Genomic DNA, 18982 nt, shown 5'->3' with positions numbered 1-18982 from the left:
CTGATGGAGTGACTGTGCTTGAATGTTTGGTCTAGTTTCTTGAAAAGTACAGGTGATACAAATAATCTGGAATAGCAGCATACATCAGAAACATGTCCAGGTCACATTTTACCCCAAAATCAAAACAAAACAAACTAAATAAAATGTATTATTATTTGCATATAAAAGTAAGCCTATTTTAGACCAATTTTTGTTTTGTATGCATCTAGACTTTTGAGTAATTCTTATTCTGAATGATGATTCTCATTAGATTCTCATTACTGTAATATTGTAAAAAAAAAAAAAAAATCTGCATAAACTAAAGACAGAGCACCACATACTGCCATGATGCATACATTATTTACAATTTAAATAATACAATTTTTTTTATTCAATAATGAGAATTAGATTTTGCTCAGAAAATATGCTTAATTGCCATGAAAATCCTTTCACAATGCAAAATATCTTAATAGTCCTTAGATGTTAAAGGAATTTCCCCAAAAAGTGTAAACACTGTGGTGCCACTTTCAGTATTGGTTTGTTTGTATGAGTGGCTTCTATCCCACCACAGCAACACTGGCTCAACCAATGGTGTAAGTTTGTGGCAGGACTATCTATTGTTTCGCCTAATGGCAGATGCAAGGTATATTCAGAGAGCTGTCTTATTTTTGCAATTCTATTTGGTGATGCAGAAATGACTACACTCATCCACTTTAAAGGAACAGATCACCTAAAAATGTAAATTCTCTCATCATTTAATCCCCTCATAACATCCCAGATGTGTATGACTTTCTTCTGCTGAACACAAACAAAGATTTTTAGAAGAATATCTCAGCTCTGTGGGTCCATAAAATGCAAGTGAATGAAAACTTTGAAGCTCTAAAAAGCACATAAAGGCAACATAAAAGTAAAAAGACTCCAGTGGTTTAATCCACGACTTTTGAAGCAATCCCATTAGTTTTGGGTCAAAACAGGCCCAAATATAACTCTCATTTTCACTTTACATCTTGCCATTGCATTCTCTAGGCAGTCATGATTTCAAGCTCGATTAAAGCTAGATGGCGCTATAGGAAATGATGATTGCTAAGGAGACTGCAGATGTGACATTTTTCTGTGGGAAAATGTGTTACATTTTGGACTGTTTTCACCTAAAACAGCCTGGATCGGTTCAGAAGACATGGATTAAACCTCTGAAGTCTTCTGGATTACTTTTAAGTTTACCTTATCACCTTTTTGGAGCATTTGGAGCGCTTGTCACCATTCACTTGCATTGTATGGACCTACAGAGCTGAGATATTCTTCTAAAAATGTTCTGCACACTTCTGGGATGACATGGGGTGAGTTAATGATGGGAGAATTTTTATTTTTGTGTGAACTATCCCTTTAAATAGGCTTTGTTTTGTTCTTTTGATTTTGAGGTGAAATATGATTGGGACAATGTTCTTGAAAGATTTTGTGAGATTTACCCAGTAACCCCCTGCTAAAATAATCAGAAGCAGTTTAAAGAGTGACTGATATGTATTTATGAAGGAATGATTGAGTTTTTATTATATTTAAATTTAGGAAAACTAGGTGAACTATGAATTCGGCCAATATTTACGGCAATAATTCCTTGTTAAGAGGATAAAATCCTGGATTTAACATTTCCATTACATATAAAACACATTGGCTATTAAAAACAGCAAGTTATTAAAGTATTGGCCACATGAATTTATGTTCAGCTATGCAAGCCTGTGTTTAGCACAGAAAGGAACACAGGAACTGGGTTGCTGGAAAATAGCCGAAATGTTTTATGAACCACTCGTAACAGAAATATCTGTCTTTATAAAACATTCCAGTCAGCAAATTTCCTTTGGCACAGCTTTGGCCCAAATAAACAACTGAAATGTGGCCCAGCTCAGAAAGTGAATGACGGCCCAAATTTGGTTCAGATAGTTTGTGCCAGAACAGAACTAAAACAGTGCCATAACTCCACCAGTAGAAAGCCAAATCAGTAAAGCTTTTGTGGTCCATACATTGGCTTTAAATGTAATTCTTGTGTGGCTGAGTTCTGTTAAGGCCTGTCGGCCCTTATGTGGCTTATAGAATAAATGCCAGTATCCTTCCAGAATTTAACCAGAAGAACACGATTTATAACCTGAAAAATACTACACACATCATCTACACATAACACTTTTGGTCCTATGCTAAAAATGTTTTAGAGAACAGCCAAAAAAAAAAACGGACCTGAGCGATAAATCCGAATTGAGCACTAAGTCTTGCAGTGTGAATGTAGCCTAAGTTACATTCACGCTTCTGCAGTGACAGTTTCACCAATCCACCAGTAGGAATTGAAAGAAGATGCTACAACAAGGCCAACCAATGGCATTGTTTAACAGGCTCCCACACCTGCCTACACGTGTTGTATAAACCAAATGTTAACCACAAGTTAACATTCTCCATGGCTTGCCATAGCCAAGCCACACATGGCTCTCAGCTATGTGTTGTCATCTGGGCCATATACCTCAATGCCAGTTGTGACCCAAGAGAAAATTCCCTCCTATTCTATAGCTTTGCCAAAACATATATGGTGAATGTTTGGCCCACATGTGATTAGCCATGCCAGATCTAGGCCAGATGTGACAGCTAACTTACACAATTAGCCCAAAGGTTCCTGCTGTCTGGGATGCTTCCTGTTGATCCGTTGTCCTTCAACTTCAAGACAATACCAAATTGGCTCTGCCACCTAGTGGGCACTCGGCATTGTGCACGCTAATTCTACAATGTCCCGTCTGCTCAAACTGTAATATATGATTAAAAGGATGAAATCTTATGTGTAATCGGAATGTCTAAATCAAAGAAATAGACAGGGCTGTTCTCACAGGATATAAGAGAGGTTTTATCCTGGTTTAAGTGTGCATGAATGTGCATTTGTGCACAACGGTTTTATGAATACAGGGTGTTTGTTTGGGGTATTTGATAAGACTGCAGATATATGAAGATTTTAGGTATGAATTGGGCTAGTTTTATCATTGTAAATCCAATGATATCCCTGCCTTATTTAGAGAGTTTTTGATAAATATAGAGGATATATAAATAAACAAAACATGGTAAAAAAGTTTTGATGAGGCTATCAAACGTTTTCAACTGTGTTGTATGTGTGTATGAAAAGTGCAAACGGTTAAAAGCCAATTTAATTTGTAAATATAACTTATTCCTCAGAGCCCAGTTTTGTGGGTTAGGTATTGTTGGCGAGCTTGTTGTTTGATCTTTGTTATGTGCCGTTTTAAATGGACTTCTGAGCATTGTGGTACATTACGGGCTAAGAAAAGCTTAGTATAAGTTCTCTCTCTCTCTTGTTTTTTTTAACCACTTATTCCAGAATAATTCAGTGTTATTCAGTGTTTTAGAAAGAGGCTCATTTTATTTCCTCTTTTGAATCCAAAATGTATTTGCCAATGTGAATGCCTGGTGGCTCATTCAGAACTGCTTTAAGTTTTTGTGTTTTGATATTGCTTTAATCTTGCTCTTTGTTGACAAAAACATTGCTTGATTGAAAGTAAAGGTGAACCAGTCAGTTTGTTTCCCCAATCCACCAGCCTCCAGCCTGTCTGCTTTAATAATAAGGGATAGACCAACCAAAAATTACAACATGAGGTGAGTTTTTTGGTGAACTGTTCCTTTATGATACAAGAAAGCTGCAACTTTAGCTATTTATTTCTTCCCGACAGTTTACAGCAGAGCATGGTTTTGGAGAGTTGATGGATACGGGACAAGGCTGTGTGTTAAATTACATGTTTACAATTTGTTTACGATCAGTTTACTGGTCATTCCCAGGTCCTTAGTTGAGCCTAGCTGTCACTCACGCTTACATATTCTCATCTTCCTGCTTCTCTCGGTATTATTGTTCTTGATATCCTGCCTTACGATATTTTGCGACCCTGTGGTTATCTACACGCCATTTTTTACAGTTGCTTTTTGCCAAAGTATACAGGAGAAGAGGTGTATTAGAGGTTGAAATGTCCTTTTCTGTGTGTTTTGTTTGGTATGTGATCATCACATTTTTTTATCTGGTTATTTGTTTGTTTTCTTTCTCTTTTTTGTTATTTTCTGTATTTATTGTCTGGTTTTTTTTTTTACTCCTTGAGGTAATTATAAAGAGACTTTATAAGATAGTGAAACTATGTGTGATATCAGAAGTTAAACAACCAAAACACAAAGTTTTGTGGGAAATAAACGTTATGGTGTCTGTGCACTCTCACGCTACAAAACACCCTTTTCTTACGGAGTATTTTTGTCTTATTTTCCAGTAAAAATATCTAAACATTCTTGAAACGGGATATATTTACTCGAGAAGCAAAATGAGCTGCAATATTTTGTCTTGTTTTCATAGAAATATTAAAAATGTTCTAATGTTTATGTTTTTAAGAAGAAAAAACTATTTGCCAATGGGGAAAGTAGAAAAACTTGATTCAAAGGGAAAACAAGTTTATTTTTCCTACCCCTTTAGCAATAGTTTTTTATTTTCTTCTTGTTTTAAGCATAAAACCACTAACATTTGAATGTCTCTGAAAACAAGACTTAATATCTTGTCTTTCTGCTTCTCAATTAATTTTTTAGATATTTTTACCGGAAAAAGAGACAAAAGTACTGTTTCTCTAGTACCACAACAATTGGGATTTTAATTGGGATCTTCTTATAACTGAAGCATTTAAAGGTAATTCTTAAAGATCGCACTAACTACATGCTTAAACAACAAGGAAATACACTGTAGTTAATTTTCACCAAATTGTGAACAATCTTGTAAGCAGCTTTGATTTGAAGTTGAATTGAAGGATTCTGAAATAGAGGTGCTATTTTGTTTGTTTGATCAAGGGAACAGCTTTGTGTTTATAAATAACACAATGACATCCTGATGGGGTCAGGAGCTCGGTTTCCTTGCATATCGCTGTACCTAAATAAACCGGCTTAATAGGTAATCAAAGCTTCTAATGAATGCAGGAGTGGCACAATGGTGGTACTCTTTTGAGAATTATCCTTTTTACATGGCTGTCTGGCAAACTTTGAGCAAGAATCATTTGAGAGAAACTATGGTGCAGAGCAGACAATTAAATGTTTGTTTGTATATATTAGCTTTACAAATGTATGCTCGTAGCTATCAAAAGAGTCCATGATTAGCACAGTCTGATGATGACCTGTTCCTACAGCTGGATTTTTTAATTGTTATAGTACTATAATCTGTTCATTTTTATAACCAAATTCAATCCTGCCATTAGGACTCACTTTGATACGATCCAAACTCAAAACTTATTTATTGTAAACCAACCAGTTTGGTTTAGCAGGTTTCTATGTCTCTTTTATATGGACAAGAAATGTGCAAATTCTGAGTGTAAACGTGTGCTTTTGCTGATAGATTTTAATGATTACCTGCAGTGACCCTGGTTATGATTTACCATCCCATCTCCTCTCCTCTTTGGCATCGTCACAGCATGCCAAACCCGAGGTACTGGAATGAACACCTCTGACCTGTTTCTGTTTTTAATGCTGACTCCTCTTGTGATGTACGTCTGCAACGAATCAGCAAAAGTGGGTTTGTAAAACATTGCCAGATAGCCCAGGGTGAACTTTTCATCTTTTCTTCAGAAACACTCTGATGAACAAGAAATGACTGCATTTTGAGCTTCGATATGATTCTTTCAACAATTAGCTAAACATCACACTATATGGCACAGTTATACTATTGTTTTCCCTCATGAAACCTGGTTTGTAGTAAACATAATGGGTTTTACTGTTATTTCAAGTACTATTATAATTATTATTGTTAATTAAATTAGTGGCAGGCCACTGGGTACAATTGTATGTTAATATCCCAATGAAATCTGTGCAAGATCATGAAAATGTTTATGAATTAAAATAAATAAAAGAACAACTCTGTGTCAGATTCATTTTCTTATATCCAAACATTGTAATGTGCATTTTAATAATGTACCAGAACTCACTTACAAACCGCTTTTCATCTCTAATGTAAATGCATATGGGTGGTTGGCATCCTGCAGTGTGGCATGCTATATGCTGGCGGGTCCAAAAGAGGGCGTTATGTCGCGAAAAAAGTTCACACTTACAATATTCAAGTGTCAGGAAAATAAGTCAGGCATATTGGGTATTGTTTAAAAGCTTAGAATCTGAACTTTCCATAGATAACAATGACTTCTGCATTTATGTTACATAAAATAACAAAATAATCCCTGAAAACTGTCACGTCGTAAATGAGCGCATTCTAGAGGTCATGTAGTATAAATATTCATATAAATGTCTTTAATATAGCACTAAAAGTAACAGGTCATATATCAAATGAAAGCTCTCATTCTCGGGAATGCGACTGTGCAGTTTATTTTGTTGCCATAAAGTGAAATATGATATCTGTAAGTCATCAAATATAATATAAACATCTCTTTTATGCGTGATCACTGCTGCTGTAAGCCCCAAACAGCTAAAATCTATATCTACTTTTACCTTAGGCAGTTTTCTAAAAAATAAAAAATATCAATTTTTACTGTGTGAATAATCTAATGTTCTAGCTTAGATGTCAAGAACAAAATATGCGGTCCAGCAGGAAAAGTATGTTAAACAAATCATCAGAAATATATGTGATTGATCAAATGTTATACATTTAGGATCTTTGCTTTCTAATGACACATAGATTGAGCTTCTAGTCCACTCAAAGGTCGAGATCTTGCAAACGTTTTTTTTTAAACGTTTTTAAATGGCATTTAGTCCACAGTATGTGTAAATGGTGAGCTTTTAAATTTGAGTGAAAAAAATGCAGATAAGTTGAAGAGGTTAAAGGTTGCTTCTTAGAGTGAAATCTATTTTCAGCAGCATTTGTGTAATACTTGTGACTTTCGTATTAATTGAAAGAAAACATGGAATGTTTTTACTGTTTAAAATTCATTTGTAACACTGCATGACAATTTAAAATGAACTAGTAAAGGCAAAAGGTTTTTCACATTCTGTTATACACTGATATAAAATCAAGCCTAAAATCTTATGTTGATAAAAAAGAATAAAAATGTCCATTTACACGTTATTTCACATACTATAACCTTATCCTATAATGTTTTTTTCTTCCCATATTTTATATAGGCTATGCAAATATTACATTCTCAAGTACGATACTAAAGTATATTAAACATCACAGAGGGCAATTAAGTCATTTTCTAAAGGATGATGAAATACTTGGTTATGTTATCAAAGGCTAACCTAACATCTGAAGTAAACAAGTACTCCTCTTGGCCACCTATTGGCTGATGGCACTGAAGTCCCGCCCCTAGCGCACAGCTATTGGTGTGCTCATCTGTCCACACTCGGCTGATCACGGTGCGTCATGTTGAAGTTTCCCGTTAGGTTTCACTCGCCGCAGTGTGCGGAGTAAAGAGCCAGAGAACTAAACTAGTCTAGATAGAAAAATATCGCTTAGACACGCCACTTTAAGGAAACGAATAGACCAGTCGTACTGTAAACATCTCGCTAGTTTGCTGAGGGATCGTTAAGTGCGACGTTTGTATATTTTAGCAATTTTCTTCTGAATATTCATTTCGCCAGCTCATTCACCTGGTCGATATTGCAGCCACGGGGAACCTGTCTTACCATAGTTTGTTTTTACTTTTTCGTTTTGTTGTTTAAATAACATTTTACCTCTGGAGATATGTCCACCCTGCCTACCGTCATACCTGAGAAGGGAAGACCGGAAGTGGCCTCTACCCACAAGAGCATCAGTCAAGCGCCGCACGAGCATCCTCAGACCGTCTACGTCATACTGGACTCAGCCAAATCTGTCAATCTCATCAGGTCTGAGCACGAGATATCACAACATTGCACAAACTCTAGACTAGATCAATTAAACAACCAAATAGTTGATCAAGTAGTCCTAACAGTTACCTAACTTTTGATAGTTACATTCTTGGGCTCCTGCAGGCAGTTAACTGATTAGAGACTGAAGTAGACTAATTCATGCACATGAATGATTCGTTTGTTTGTCAAACTTCTTAAGGCTATTTGTGTTATGGTACAGGATTGAGAGTTACAGATAAGGACTGTGTGCATTGACATATTGACCGCTCTTAAAAGATATACTTAACTTTGTAGAAGCTTGACAAACAATATGCTGGAACTGGCTGCTTTTGAGTAGTTGTTTCATCAGAAACATGCATTCATTGCAATCCTCTTTACTGAGTGTTAGTGATCGACTGACTGATATGTGGTTTTTCCATGGCCGATAAGATATCTAGAGACGAGGATGGCCGATATAAATGCCGTTATACGTTATAAAATGTAACAATAGCAAATCAGATTTACACAAAATTTCTTAAGTGAAACAAGCACTTATTTTATGCAGTATTTACTTACATTTGCTTAAACTTCAAAAGAAAAAACATTGAAAACAGTAAGTGTTATCAGTTTATCAGTCAGTTTATCAGATCACTGTTTTACTTAGGAATGCTTAAAAACATTACAAAGAGGTACAAAAGCTTTTTCACTGTTCTAACAATTAATCATTGCCATTGAACATTGGATCTGTTGAACACAGACCAAAATTGTAAAGATAGCCATGGTGAAAGATACTTATAAGAAACAAATATTTTAAAATATATTAAAAACAATGACTAAATATGATAACATGGTGATTGATGTAAAAAAGGCTTATTTTGTAACATTTAAACTAAAACATTAAAACAACTAAAGCATTTTTACTCTTCTGTTTTTGAAGTTTAAAAGCAGCCTTTTAACCCTCATATTGTATAGAATCTGCACACCTTTTTCATTCGTGGATCAATTTTTAACAAGTGGAATTCAAGCTTTTTTATCATTTATAACCCGATGGTTTTCATCTAAATCTATATAATGTAATTAATAGGATTTTGGCTATTCATACGTGTAAAAATATTGATATTTTTGCCATGTTTACTGACAAATAATAGGTTATTCATTAATATGCCATTTTTCGTAATATGTAGTTTACAGCAAACCCAGTGTGATACATGTGAAAAATTTGAATTTTAATCTAAATATAACAATGTATAATTTATATTAATATCTCATGTGAGAATTACTAGCAATTTAAATGAATTTCTATTACTCATTACTGCTCAATACAACTTGGTGGTCAAAAGATTTGAAATGAACTTATTCTTTTCTAACTAAACATAATCAAAATATCAAATCAAATCAAATCACTTTATTGTCACACTACCATGTACACAAGTGCAACAGTAGGTGAAATTCTTGTGTGCAGTTCCGAGCAACATAGCAGTCATGACAGTGACGAGACATATACCAATTACAGTAAACAACATACTTACACAACACAATTTACATATCAAATGTACACATACTTACACAACACAATTTACATATCAAATGTACACATACTTACACAACACGATAATTATATACAATACACACAATATAGAATACAATATAGAATACACAATATGCAATACAATAAGTAAGGATTATATGAAATATATATACTTCGGTAGTATGTTTTTATTTACTTGCATGAAGAGCCAAATATTGATGCGTGAGTATGCTGCAAGTTGGTTTGGCATCAGATGGCTGCAGAGTAAAAATGTGGATCGATTCTCTCTTTCAAGCTCTATGTACAAAACAATCTCCAAAAAAAAAAGATATACAAAAATATCTGCATAATATCATGTGTAAAGCCACAATTAATGCTCGGATAAAAATTGACCTGCAAACCGTTGTTTTAATCGCTATCTCTTAAACTATTTTATTTAAAAAAAATTAAAAAAACAAACATTTGTTTTTAGATTATTATTTTGATAGTCTTGACAATGTCCCAAAATTTGGTTCCTGTACTAAAAACTGTCCCTAGTCAAAAGTGACCCGAATGCAATAGGAGGGTTAAGGTTTAATAATCGCAAAAAGCCATATTGCAAATTCAGTCTTAATACAGTAAATCATGCAGTATTAATGAATATCTTAGTAGTCAAAGTCTGCTGGTTTCAAAGTGTTTTGGATGGTTTCCCTCATAATTTAGCCTATTCATTTCACAACAGTCACGTCCATTTATGTTTTTTTTTTTTTTCCTCAACGTGAGCACCAATTGCCAACCCTTCTACATATTGTGGCTATTATTATTTCTGGTTTGTGCATTTGAATTCACAGAGTTTTTACAAAGTGTGTTACTAATTAATTATATATAAACCATTGTTTTTTCATGCTTATTTCTATATGCCAATGGTTTAATTTGCTCAATAATTGGCTGATAAATATCGGCAGCCGATTCGTCGATGCATCCCTAGTTAGAAGGTCTTTGTTTGGTTCTTTTCATGATTCTGTTTTGTTTTGCTGTTGGATGCATAGACAGTGGAGCTGTTTTATAGCTGGGTTCCCATCCAACTATTTTGTTATAAGAAATCCTGAATGGAAACGCTTGATATGCAAATAAACTCTCATAATTCACATAGAAATTGAATGCGCTAGGAGGGGGTGGATTTTCTAGAGTTTCACATTAGTTAAAATGCATATTAAGGTGATGGAAACAGTTTATTCGCATATTGATGACGTGTTTTGACAACTTGTGCATTAAGGCACAATGGCATTATGCTCGTCGGTTGGTATGGATGTGTGATAGCTTCATGTGACCAGCCCAACTAAAGGTCCGACATGGCACACAATTCTTCTAAGCTATATCCCTTGACATTCGGAAATTTAAACTCACATCTAGTTGTTTTGAGTGTGGGTGCTTGTATGTATATACGGAGTAGCTGGCATATAGCCATAGCAGCCATTTCAGCCCTCATTATATGAGATATTACACTCTTCTTTAGCGTCTCCTGGCAGCATTTAATTAAAAACGATGTCCAACACCACAAATAACTCTCTCCGAAGCAACGGGCTGCATCATGGCAAGGTGGGCTCCCTCAAGATAATGCACATAATGTAGTGGATGGAAACGTGCAATGATTCACATTTTCTTTAGTCGAATATTCAGAAATGCGCATAAAAAATGCTAAACATTTTGGATGGGAACCCAGCTTATATGTCTGTGAATGGCCTAGTTAGTTCTACAGACTCATCGGTGCGCAAGTCAGATCTGCTTCACAGATAAACTTAACTTTGTTTTCTGAGGTCATGGGTGGGTTTCGTTAGGTCAGTTATTAAGAGCTTATTTCTCATTCTGATAAGTCTTATCAGATTTTTGGATCTGATCTAGGCAAAGCAAATGTGCTAATTATTGACACTGGGGAACAATGAGGTTAAAAGGCCTAAAAAACATGATGCTACTTTTATTTTTTTACTATAACATCTTTGTTTTCCTAAAAAAAAAATGTTTTTTTCTTTATGAAAATTATTTTATGCTTGAAAATTCAAATGTATATTTAAGATTTACCAACAAAAAAAAAAAAAAACATTCTCGGTCCTTAAATCAAATAAAAAAGTCCCTAATCTATTTAAACAGACTTCAATCCACCCTCCCAAAACATTCCTATGGAATGTCTGTCTCTTTGACCCACAAGAGCCGTTTAACCGGCAGCCTTTTGTTTTTCAGTTTAAGTCCTGAGTCTCTGATTTCACGGGATATGACTCAGCAAATCTACCCACACAGATTTTTCCCTTTCACTTTTTTCTTATCCTTGTTTTTGCTCTACTTCCTCTGAAGTTCTTGCTTACATTGACTGAATGCTTGCTGAGTATTAACTATGTTGCTCCTTTTGTACCCCAAAAGAATGTGTTTTTCATTTGCTATCAGCAGAGAAAGACATGACCACTGCTATTTCTTTCTATAGCCCATTTACCATGAAAGTTGACATTTGAACCTTTTTCATAACCCTTGTTGCATAATGTTTTAAGTTCAAAGCTCAAAATCAAATTGGTAGTAATTGTGTTCAGTACTGCACAGATATGGAACAAAGACATTTATACACATACAGAATTAAATACAGTATATTTACATAGTGCTTAAAGGAAATATGTGATCTTCTCCATTAGGGTCTTTGACCCAGAAACACATTTTGAGTTGTATGCACTATAAGGTAAAGTCTCAGCTTTCTAATGTTATAGTAACTACTGTGTTTGAAGTCCAACCCGCAGCCTATATTACCAATAAATATAGCAATTTAAATGTTAAAACTTTTCTTTTTACTTAGTGCATACAACTCAAACTATGTTTTATGGTCAAAGTGAATCAAAATGAAAGAGCAGGTCATATATTTGTGCCAACAGCAGAACAATAAACTGTAGCAGTAAAAGCTAAATAAGCTTCTCTTTCTCTTTGTTTAGCTAGCCATAGCTAACAATAATATACAATAGTTAAAATGACTTTAAACACATTTAGAGCTGTACTAACAAAAGCACAGACTGGATTTGGGCTTTTATTGGCTCTCTCTGGCGGTCACTATTAATATTGTTATTTTCCATCTCTTTATTTTTATTAACGGTGTCTTTTGGTGGGCCGTTCTCAGCTAAGACGCTTTGAAAGTGTCTAATATATAAATTTTGCGCATATATATATATATATATATATATATATATATATATATATATATATATATTTATTGCGAATGAATGATTTATCCAAAGTTGCGCTGCCTCTCACTTTATCGAATATATACCCTACTACTGTGAAGGCTTAGCTCATGAATATTAATTACGTTTGGACAGAAAGCTTGACGGATTGGCTGAAAGGAAGGCGTGGTGAGTGGGCGCTAGTCAGCGAATCCTTCTAAAAGGCGAAGGCTTGGCTCATGAATATTAATCAGGTACCTTGACTGGACGTTCTTCGAAAGCTTACAAAGCAACATCGGCATGATCTCTTTAATATACATGAGTGTTGCCTTCGTCGTATTAGGATTCGTAACGTCTCAGGGACGGCGGAGGAGCTTCGTGTGTCTTGAGTGGCTAATCTTGGCCACCGCGTATCACCACAACACAGGAGAAACGGCGATGCTCTGTGCGTAAATATTGCCGTTAGACCATCTAAATCAGCGTAACAGGGTCGTATCAGTCAGATACAGACAAGGACTTGATGAGGTCAACAAACCGAATTTACCGGAATGCCATCGTTTTAAAACGTGTGATCTGATTACATCACTTGGGTTATTCCCACTAACCCAAACAGTAGGTATGTGATTGATGTGCTTAGTCTTAAAATGCGTTTGGAACCCTTAGTTTATATAATGTCATCTTTCTAAGATATGATAGTCTTGTTGAATTGAGAAGTTTTTGACACATTTTTCTGTAATAGTAAAGTCTGGTATCTTGGGAAGATGTGTTTCAAATCCTAGTGACCTGCCTATCTAGACAGCATTTTATGGTAACCAATGCTCCAAAATGCTGTCTACATTACATTTACATTTATTCATTTGGCAGACGCTTTCATCCAAAGTGACTTGCAAAAGAGGAAGAACATCAGCGAATCATCTTAGGGAGACAGTGGTACAAAAAGTGCCATATTACAAAGTTTCACTGTCATCAGAATAGTATACAAAACAGATTTAAGTGCAACAAGAAATGTAAAAATTATTATTATTTTTTATTTTTTTATTTTTTTTAGTGACCGGTTAAGTGCTTTTGGAAAAGATGTGTTTTTAGCCGTTCTTTGAAGATAGAGAGTGAGTTAGCTTCCCGGATTGAGTTGGGAAGGTCATTCCACCACCGTGGTATGATGAAACTGAAAGTCCGGGAAAGTGTTTTGGTGCCTCTTTGTTTTGGTACGACAAGGCGACGTTCCTTAGCCGACCGCAGGCTTCTGGTGGGAACGTAGCTCTGCATAAATGTTTTTAGGTATGCTGGAGCAGACCCAGTGACTGTTTTATATGCCAGCATCAGGGCCTTGAATTTAATACGTGCATGAACCGGCAGCCAGTGGAGAGAGACAAAGAGTGGTGTAACATGTGCTCTCTTAGGTTCATTAAAGACCAGACGTGCTGCTGCATTCTGGATCATTTGGAGAGGTCTAATAGCACATGCAGGAAGGCCTGCAATGAGAGCGTTACAGTAGTCCAGTCTAGTTATGACAAGGGACTGAACGAGCAGTTGTGTGGCATGTACAGGGAGGAAAGGTCTTATCTTCCTGATATTGTAGAGTGTAAATCTACATGATCTTGCAGTTTTTGAAATGTGGTCTGTGAAATTTAGCTCATCATCAATGGTTACCCCTAGATTTCTGACCGTTTTGGAAGGCGAAACTGTGGTTACTCGAGCCTGCTTAAATGTAGTGGGAAAAGTGCCTGCAAGAAGGGATGTGTTAATTATGTGTGTAAGTGCCGGTAGGATGGACGGAGAGATGGCCTGGAGAAGTTGTGATGGAATGGGGTCAAGGGAACAGGTTGTGGGGTGGTTGGAGAGGAGGAGTTTAGAGACCTCGGTGTCAGTTAAAGGAGAGAACATAGGGAAAGAAGGGTTGCATACAGAAGCCAGGTGTTTGACAGGGTGTGGTGCTGTGAATGTATTGCTGATGGCTGTAACCTTATCAGTAAAAAATGTGGCGAATATATCTGCTGTCAGTGATGTGTCAGGTGGTGGAGGGGGAGGGCAGAGAAGTGTGTTAAATGTTCTAAACAAGCTACGAGTGTCTGTGGTGCTGTTGATCTTGGTCTGGTAATATGAAGTTTTTGCAGTTTTAACGTTATTTGAAAAAGTTGCGAGCAGAAGCTGATATTTACCTAGATCAGCTGGATCTTTAGATTTCCGCCATCTCCTCTCGCCCTGAGATCGGTCCGATGCTCACGAAGGACATCAGACAGCCAGGGGCTGGGTGGTGTAGTCCGTGCTGGTCTAGAGGAGAGAGGACTGATGTTGTCTAGACAGGTTGTTAAAGTAGAGCTAAGTGTGTCTGTGGCAGTGTTTACATCAAGCATGGAAAATATATTTATTGTGGGAAGAGAGGCAGAGACATCAGTGGAAAGGCGAGAGGGTGAGAGGGAACGGAGTTTACGGCGAAAGGAAACCAAAGGTGGGGTCGGTTTTACAAAGGATGGGAGAATCATGTTGAATTGAACAAAGTAGTGATCAGAGACATGTAAAGGTGTAACAAGAATATTAGAGGTGGTACAGTTACGTGTAAAAATGAGGTCCAGCTGGTTGCCCGACCTGTGAGTTGCTGTGGTGTGTAGTCTTTCCAAGTCAAATGAGGCTAGAAGAGTATTCAGTTCTAGTAGGCAGCTCACTAGGATTTGAGCATTGATGCCCCAAAATACTCTTTAGGTAGACCTCTCACTCTGTTTTGGACATTGACGCTTAAATGATGTCTAGATAGGCAGCTGAGCTCGCTAGATTAAGGGTGTTGATACCCAGAATGCTTTCTGGATTGGCAGCACACTAGGTTTTGGGATTCGATGTTCAAATATACTGTTTATGTTGGCAGCACACTTTGTTTTACATATTGATGCCCAAAAATGCTGTCTAGGTAGGTAGCTCACTAGGTTTTGGATATTGACGCTCTTGCTCTCCGTTTTGGGCATTGATGGCCAAAAATGCTGTCAAGGTAGGCACTAGGCAGCTTACTAGGTTGTGTCACAGCCAGTATTTAGTTAGAAAGTATCATAGGTCTGTGTATCCGTGCCAGAACTATGAAAAATAATGCTTAATATTGTTGTTGTTGTTGTTTTGCATACGTTTATGTAATTAAAATCAAGCCATGCATATTTAATGTATGACAATAACACTGAAACATTTAGCTAATTTTTGTAAGGAATGTATATGTGCATAGTTTCTTTGTCGTCAGAGCCTGTGATCTATGAAATTTTACAGTTTTGGGAATGAGGAACTGCATTTAGTACCTGAAGGCCTTTCTTTATTCATTCCGATGTATAATTACCAGGATTTTAAACTTAGCACCTTCCTGTTTCCATAACAGTCCATTGGAGCTGGTCTCTGCATTAACATGTTGGCGATTACTGGAGATGTTTGTCTTCTCACAGTATTTTGACAGTATTTGACATATTCACATTCTTCCCTTCTCAGTCTTCAACCCCTGCTGCCCGAGTCTGGCATTGTTGCAGATATTGAGGTGGACGGCATTTACTCTACCGATTCTGACACTTTCTACGAGCTGAAGAGTCAGCCCATTACACCAAGGTGAGTTTGGAAACTCACAAACAAAATATGTCACCACTGAATTATCCATATTTAAATGCACTTCCTCTTTCTATCTGTACTCCCACCTACACATTTAGAATAGCCGCTTGCCAAATATGTTTATGAGAATCACAAATTAATGTGCTTTACTTCCTGCACACTCCTGCAAATAATTATGTCATGAAGTTTTTGATCACATCTTGCTGCATATATGTTTGTTTGTTGCACTGTAAAACCAATTAAATTAATGCTCAAAAATTTGGTCTACTGTATGCAGATACCTCACTAGGGTTTGGTCATTGATGCCCAAAAATGCTGTCTAGGTAGGTAGCACACTATGTTTTGGGCATTGATGCCTACTAGGTTTTGGGAACTGATGTCCAAAAATGCTGTCTAGTTAGGTAGCACACTTTGTTTTGGCCATTGATGCCCAAAATTGCAGTGTAGGTAGGCTGAACACTAGGTTTGATGCCTGCTATGGCATTGATGCTTATTAGGATTTGGGAATGGATGTCCACAAATACTGTATAAGTTGGCTGCTCACTAGGTTTTGGACACTGATGCCCAAAAAAGCATTCTAGGTGGGTGGCAGGCACACTAGGTTTGGGGCAATAATGGTTGCAGCATGCCCTGCAAATCCAGGGCATGCTGAGTGACTCCAGCCATGTCTTCTAAGCAACCAAATTGGCGCGGATGCTAGGGAGGGTAGAGTCACATGGGGTAACCTCCTTGTGGTCACTAGAATGTGTGGTTCTCGCTCACGGTGGGGCACGTGGTAAGTTGTGAGTGGATACCGCAGAGAATTTCGTGGGCCTCCACACGCGCTACTTCTCAAGCCATGTGATATGATGCACGGATTGACGGTCTCAGACGCTGAGGCAACTGAGATTCGTCCTCTGCCACCCAGATTTAGGCGAGTCACTACACCACCACTTGGACTTGGAGGCAATTAGGCATTCCAAATTGGGTTGAAAATGGGACTGGAAAAGAAACTGCCTGTCTGGCACCAACAATCATGCCACGATCCAAATCACTGAGATCACATTTTTTTCACCATTCTGATGGTTGATGTGAACATTAACTTAAGCTCCTGACCCGTATCTGAATGATTTTATGCACTGCAATGCTGCCACTTGATTGGCTGATCAGATAATCGCATGGATGATTGTTGGTGCCAGACGGGCTGGTGTGAGTATTTCTGTTCTGCTGATCTCCTGGGATTTACACACACAACAGTCTCTAGAATTTACTCCAAATGGTGTCAAAAACAAAAAACATCCAGCGAGTGGCAGTTCTGTGGACGGAAATGCTTTGTTGATGTGAGCGGTCAACAGAGAATGGCCAGAATAGTTCAATGACAAAGTCTACAACTCCGATAACCGCTCTGTACAACTGTTGTGAGAAGATTTGGATAACATGTCAGCTAAATGTCTAAATGTAAGCATCTATTAAAACATGGTTACTCTCAGCACATCTCCTCACATTGAACACACGGTAGTTCTGTGCAGTTTTGGAGAGATGAAGATGCAATGGCATGACATAATACTATCAAGTAGGATATTGTTTAGTTTTTTTGACAAAGAAGATATTAAAGAAATTTCTTATCATAGACCTAGGCTACACATTGTCCTGGATTTCAGGATATCCAGATTTTGGGATGGCACCTGGTTTGGCCAATGGAGTGAACATTCAGACAGCACTTATTTAAAGGTCATTGAAGTACACATATACATTTGTAGATATATACATAAAGAGCACGAGCCTCGTGATAAGATGCGTGGATTGACTGTCTCAGAAGCTGAGGCAACTGAGACTTGTCCTCTGCTACCTGGATTGACGTGAGTAACCGCGCCACCACGAGGACCTACTAAAGTAGTGGGAATTGGGCATTCCATTTTAAAAAACGAAGAGCTGCATCAATGCCATATTTTATTTTATGTCCTTTGTCAACTATGGCAAGGTGGCCCAAATCAAAGGTTATCACAGACCCTAGTTTGGGCACCTCTGATTTAGGTACACACTAGGTTTGGGTGCCCAAAAAATGCATTCTAGGTATGCGTCTTGTCACATACCTGTGACATTGCCGTACTGTATCATGTTAACCTGTGGAATTGTACTGGTAATTTGGCTACTGTTGTTATGAATTGTTGATATTTTGAAATCTTAATCTTATTTCTGTAAATTTAATTAAATCACTAATTTGCATGTTTCTCATGTCTTATGTAATTAACAAGAATTTCAATGCTGGATTTGTTTTTTGTGCCCGTCTGATTGTGAAAAACGATCTCACCTATGGCCCCAAAATGGTCAGAAACGGCCCTGGATGATGGCCTGTCATGGCATGTTGTACTGAAAGTGAAAGACTGGGTTTTACAGAGCTTCCTAGTGTTGAATTAAGGGACTTCCCAGTGATTCAGCAGTACTGTAAACAACCTAATCAATCATAATTCCTCTTTCCAATCCTCTCCTTACAATCAACTGCCTTGTATATTAAATATGGAGTAAAATGTTCAGGATGGTAGGTCAGATAGTTTGATTACAGCATAGCATTATGTAACCAAATTTTTTGCAAGATAAAGCAATTATAGAAGTGTTTCAAATATCACTTGCTGTTCTCTCCCATAGTCTCTTATCTGACAGAGTAATCGACCTGACATAGTGATCTTTGGAATTGCTTGTTGTTAAGACAGTGCTTGAGGCAGCTGTGTTCTTGGCTGCTTGTTTTCTTTTTAAGCTGGTTCAGCCCAGAATGACTCAGCAGGAAACAAAGTGAGTCTGTTAAGGAAATGCGGAGGGAGATTTGATTTATTTTGCTGTGTTGTTGTGTTAATTGACATTAGAGAGGTTTATTTAACTGATGTGAATTTAAGCTCTTTGATATATTTTGATAGACATACAGTATTCTGCTCATATATGTGTT

At 37.0% G+C, this 18982-nt stretch overlaps 1 protein-coding gene across 2 annotated transcripts in view; it reads left to right on the top strand.

The window, feature by feature from the left end:
- Positions 1-7374: 7374 nt before the first annotated feature.
- The window catches only part of LOC127621468 (transcription factor E3-like), a 29446-nt gene continuing 17838 nt past the window's right edge, over positions 7375-18982 (top strand). For both annotated transcript variants that reach the window (XM_052095091.1, XM_052095090.1), the window contains exons 1-2: positions 7375-7806; positions 15949-16062. In XM_052095091.1, coding sequence (XP_051951051.1) covers positions 7664-7806; positions 15949-16062 — 257 coding nt within the window. In that variant the 5' untranslated portion in view covers positions 7375-7663. The remainder of the gene's footprint in view (positions 7807-15948; positions 16063-18982) is intronic.

The sequence above is a fragment of the Xyrauchen texanus genome, chromosome 27 (genome assembly GCF_025860055.1).
Source record: "Xyrauchen texanus isolate HMW12.3.18 chromosome 27, RBS_HiC_50CHRs, whole genome shotgun sequence".
Taxonomy (NCBI): Eukaryota; Metazoa; Chordata; class Actinopteri; order Cypriniformes; family Catostomidae; genus Xyrauchen; species Xyrauchen texanus.
This window is presented reverse-complemented; position numbering and strand designations above follow the sequence as displayed.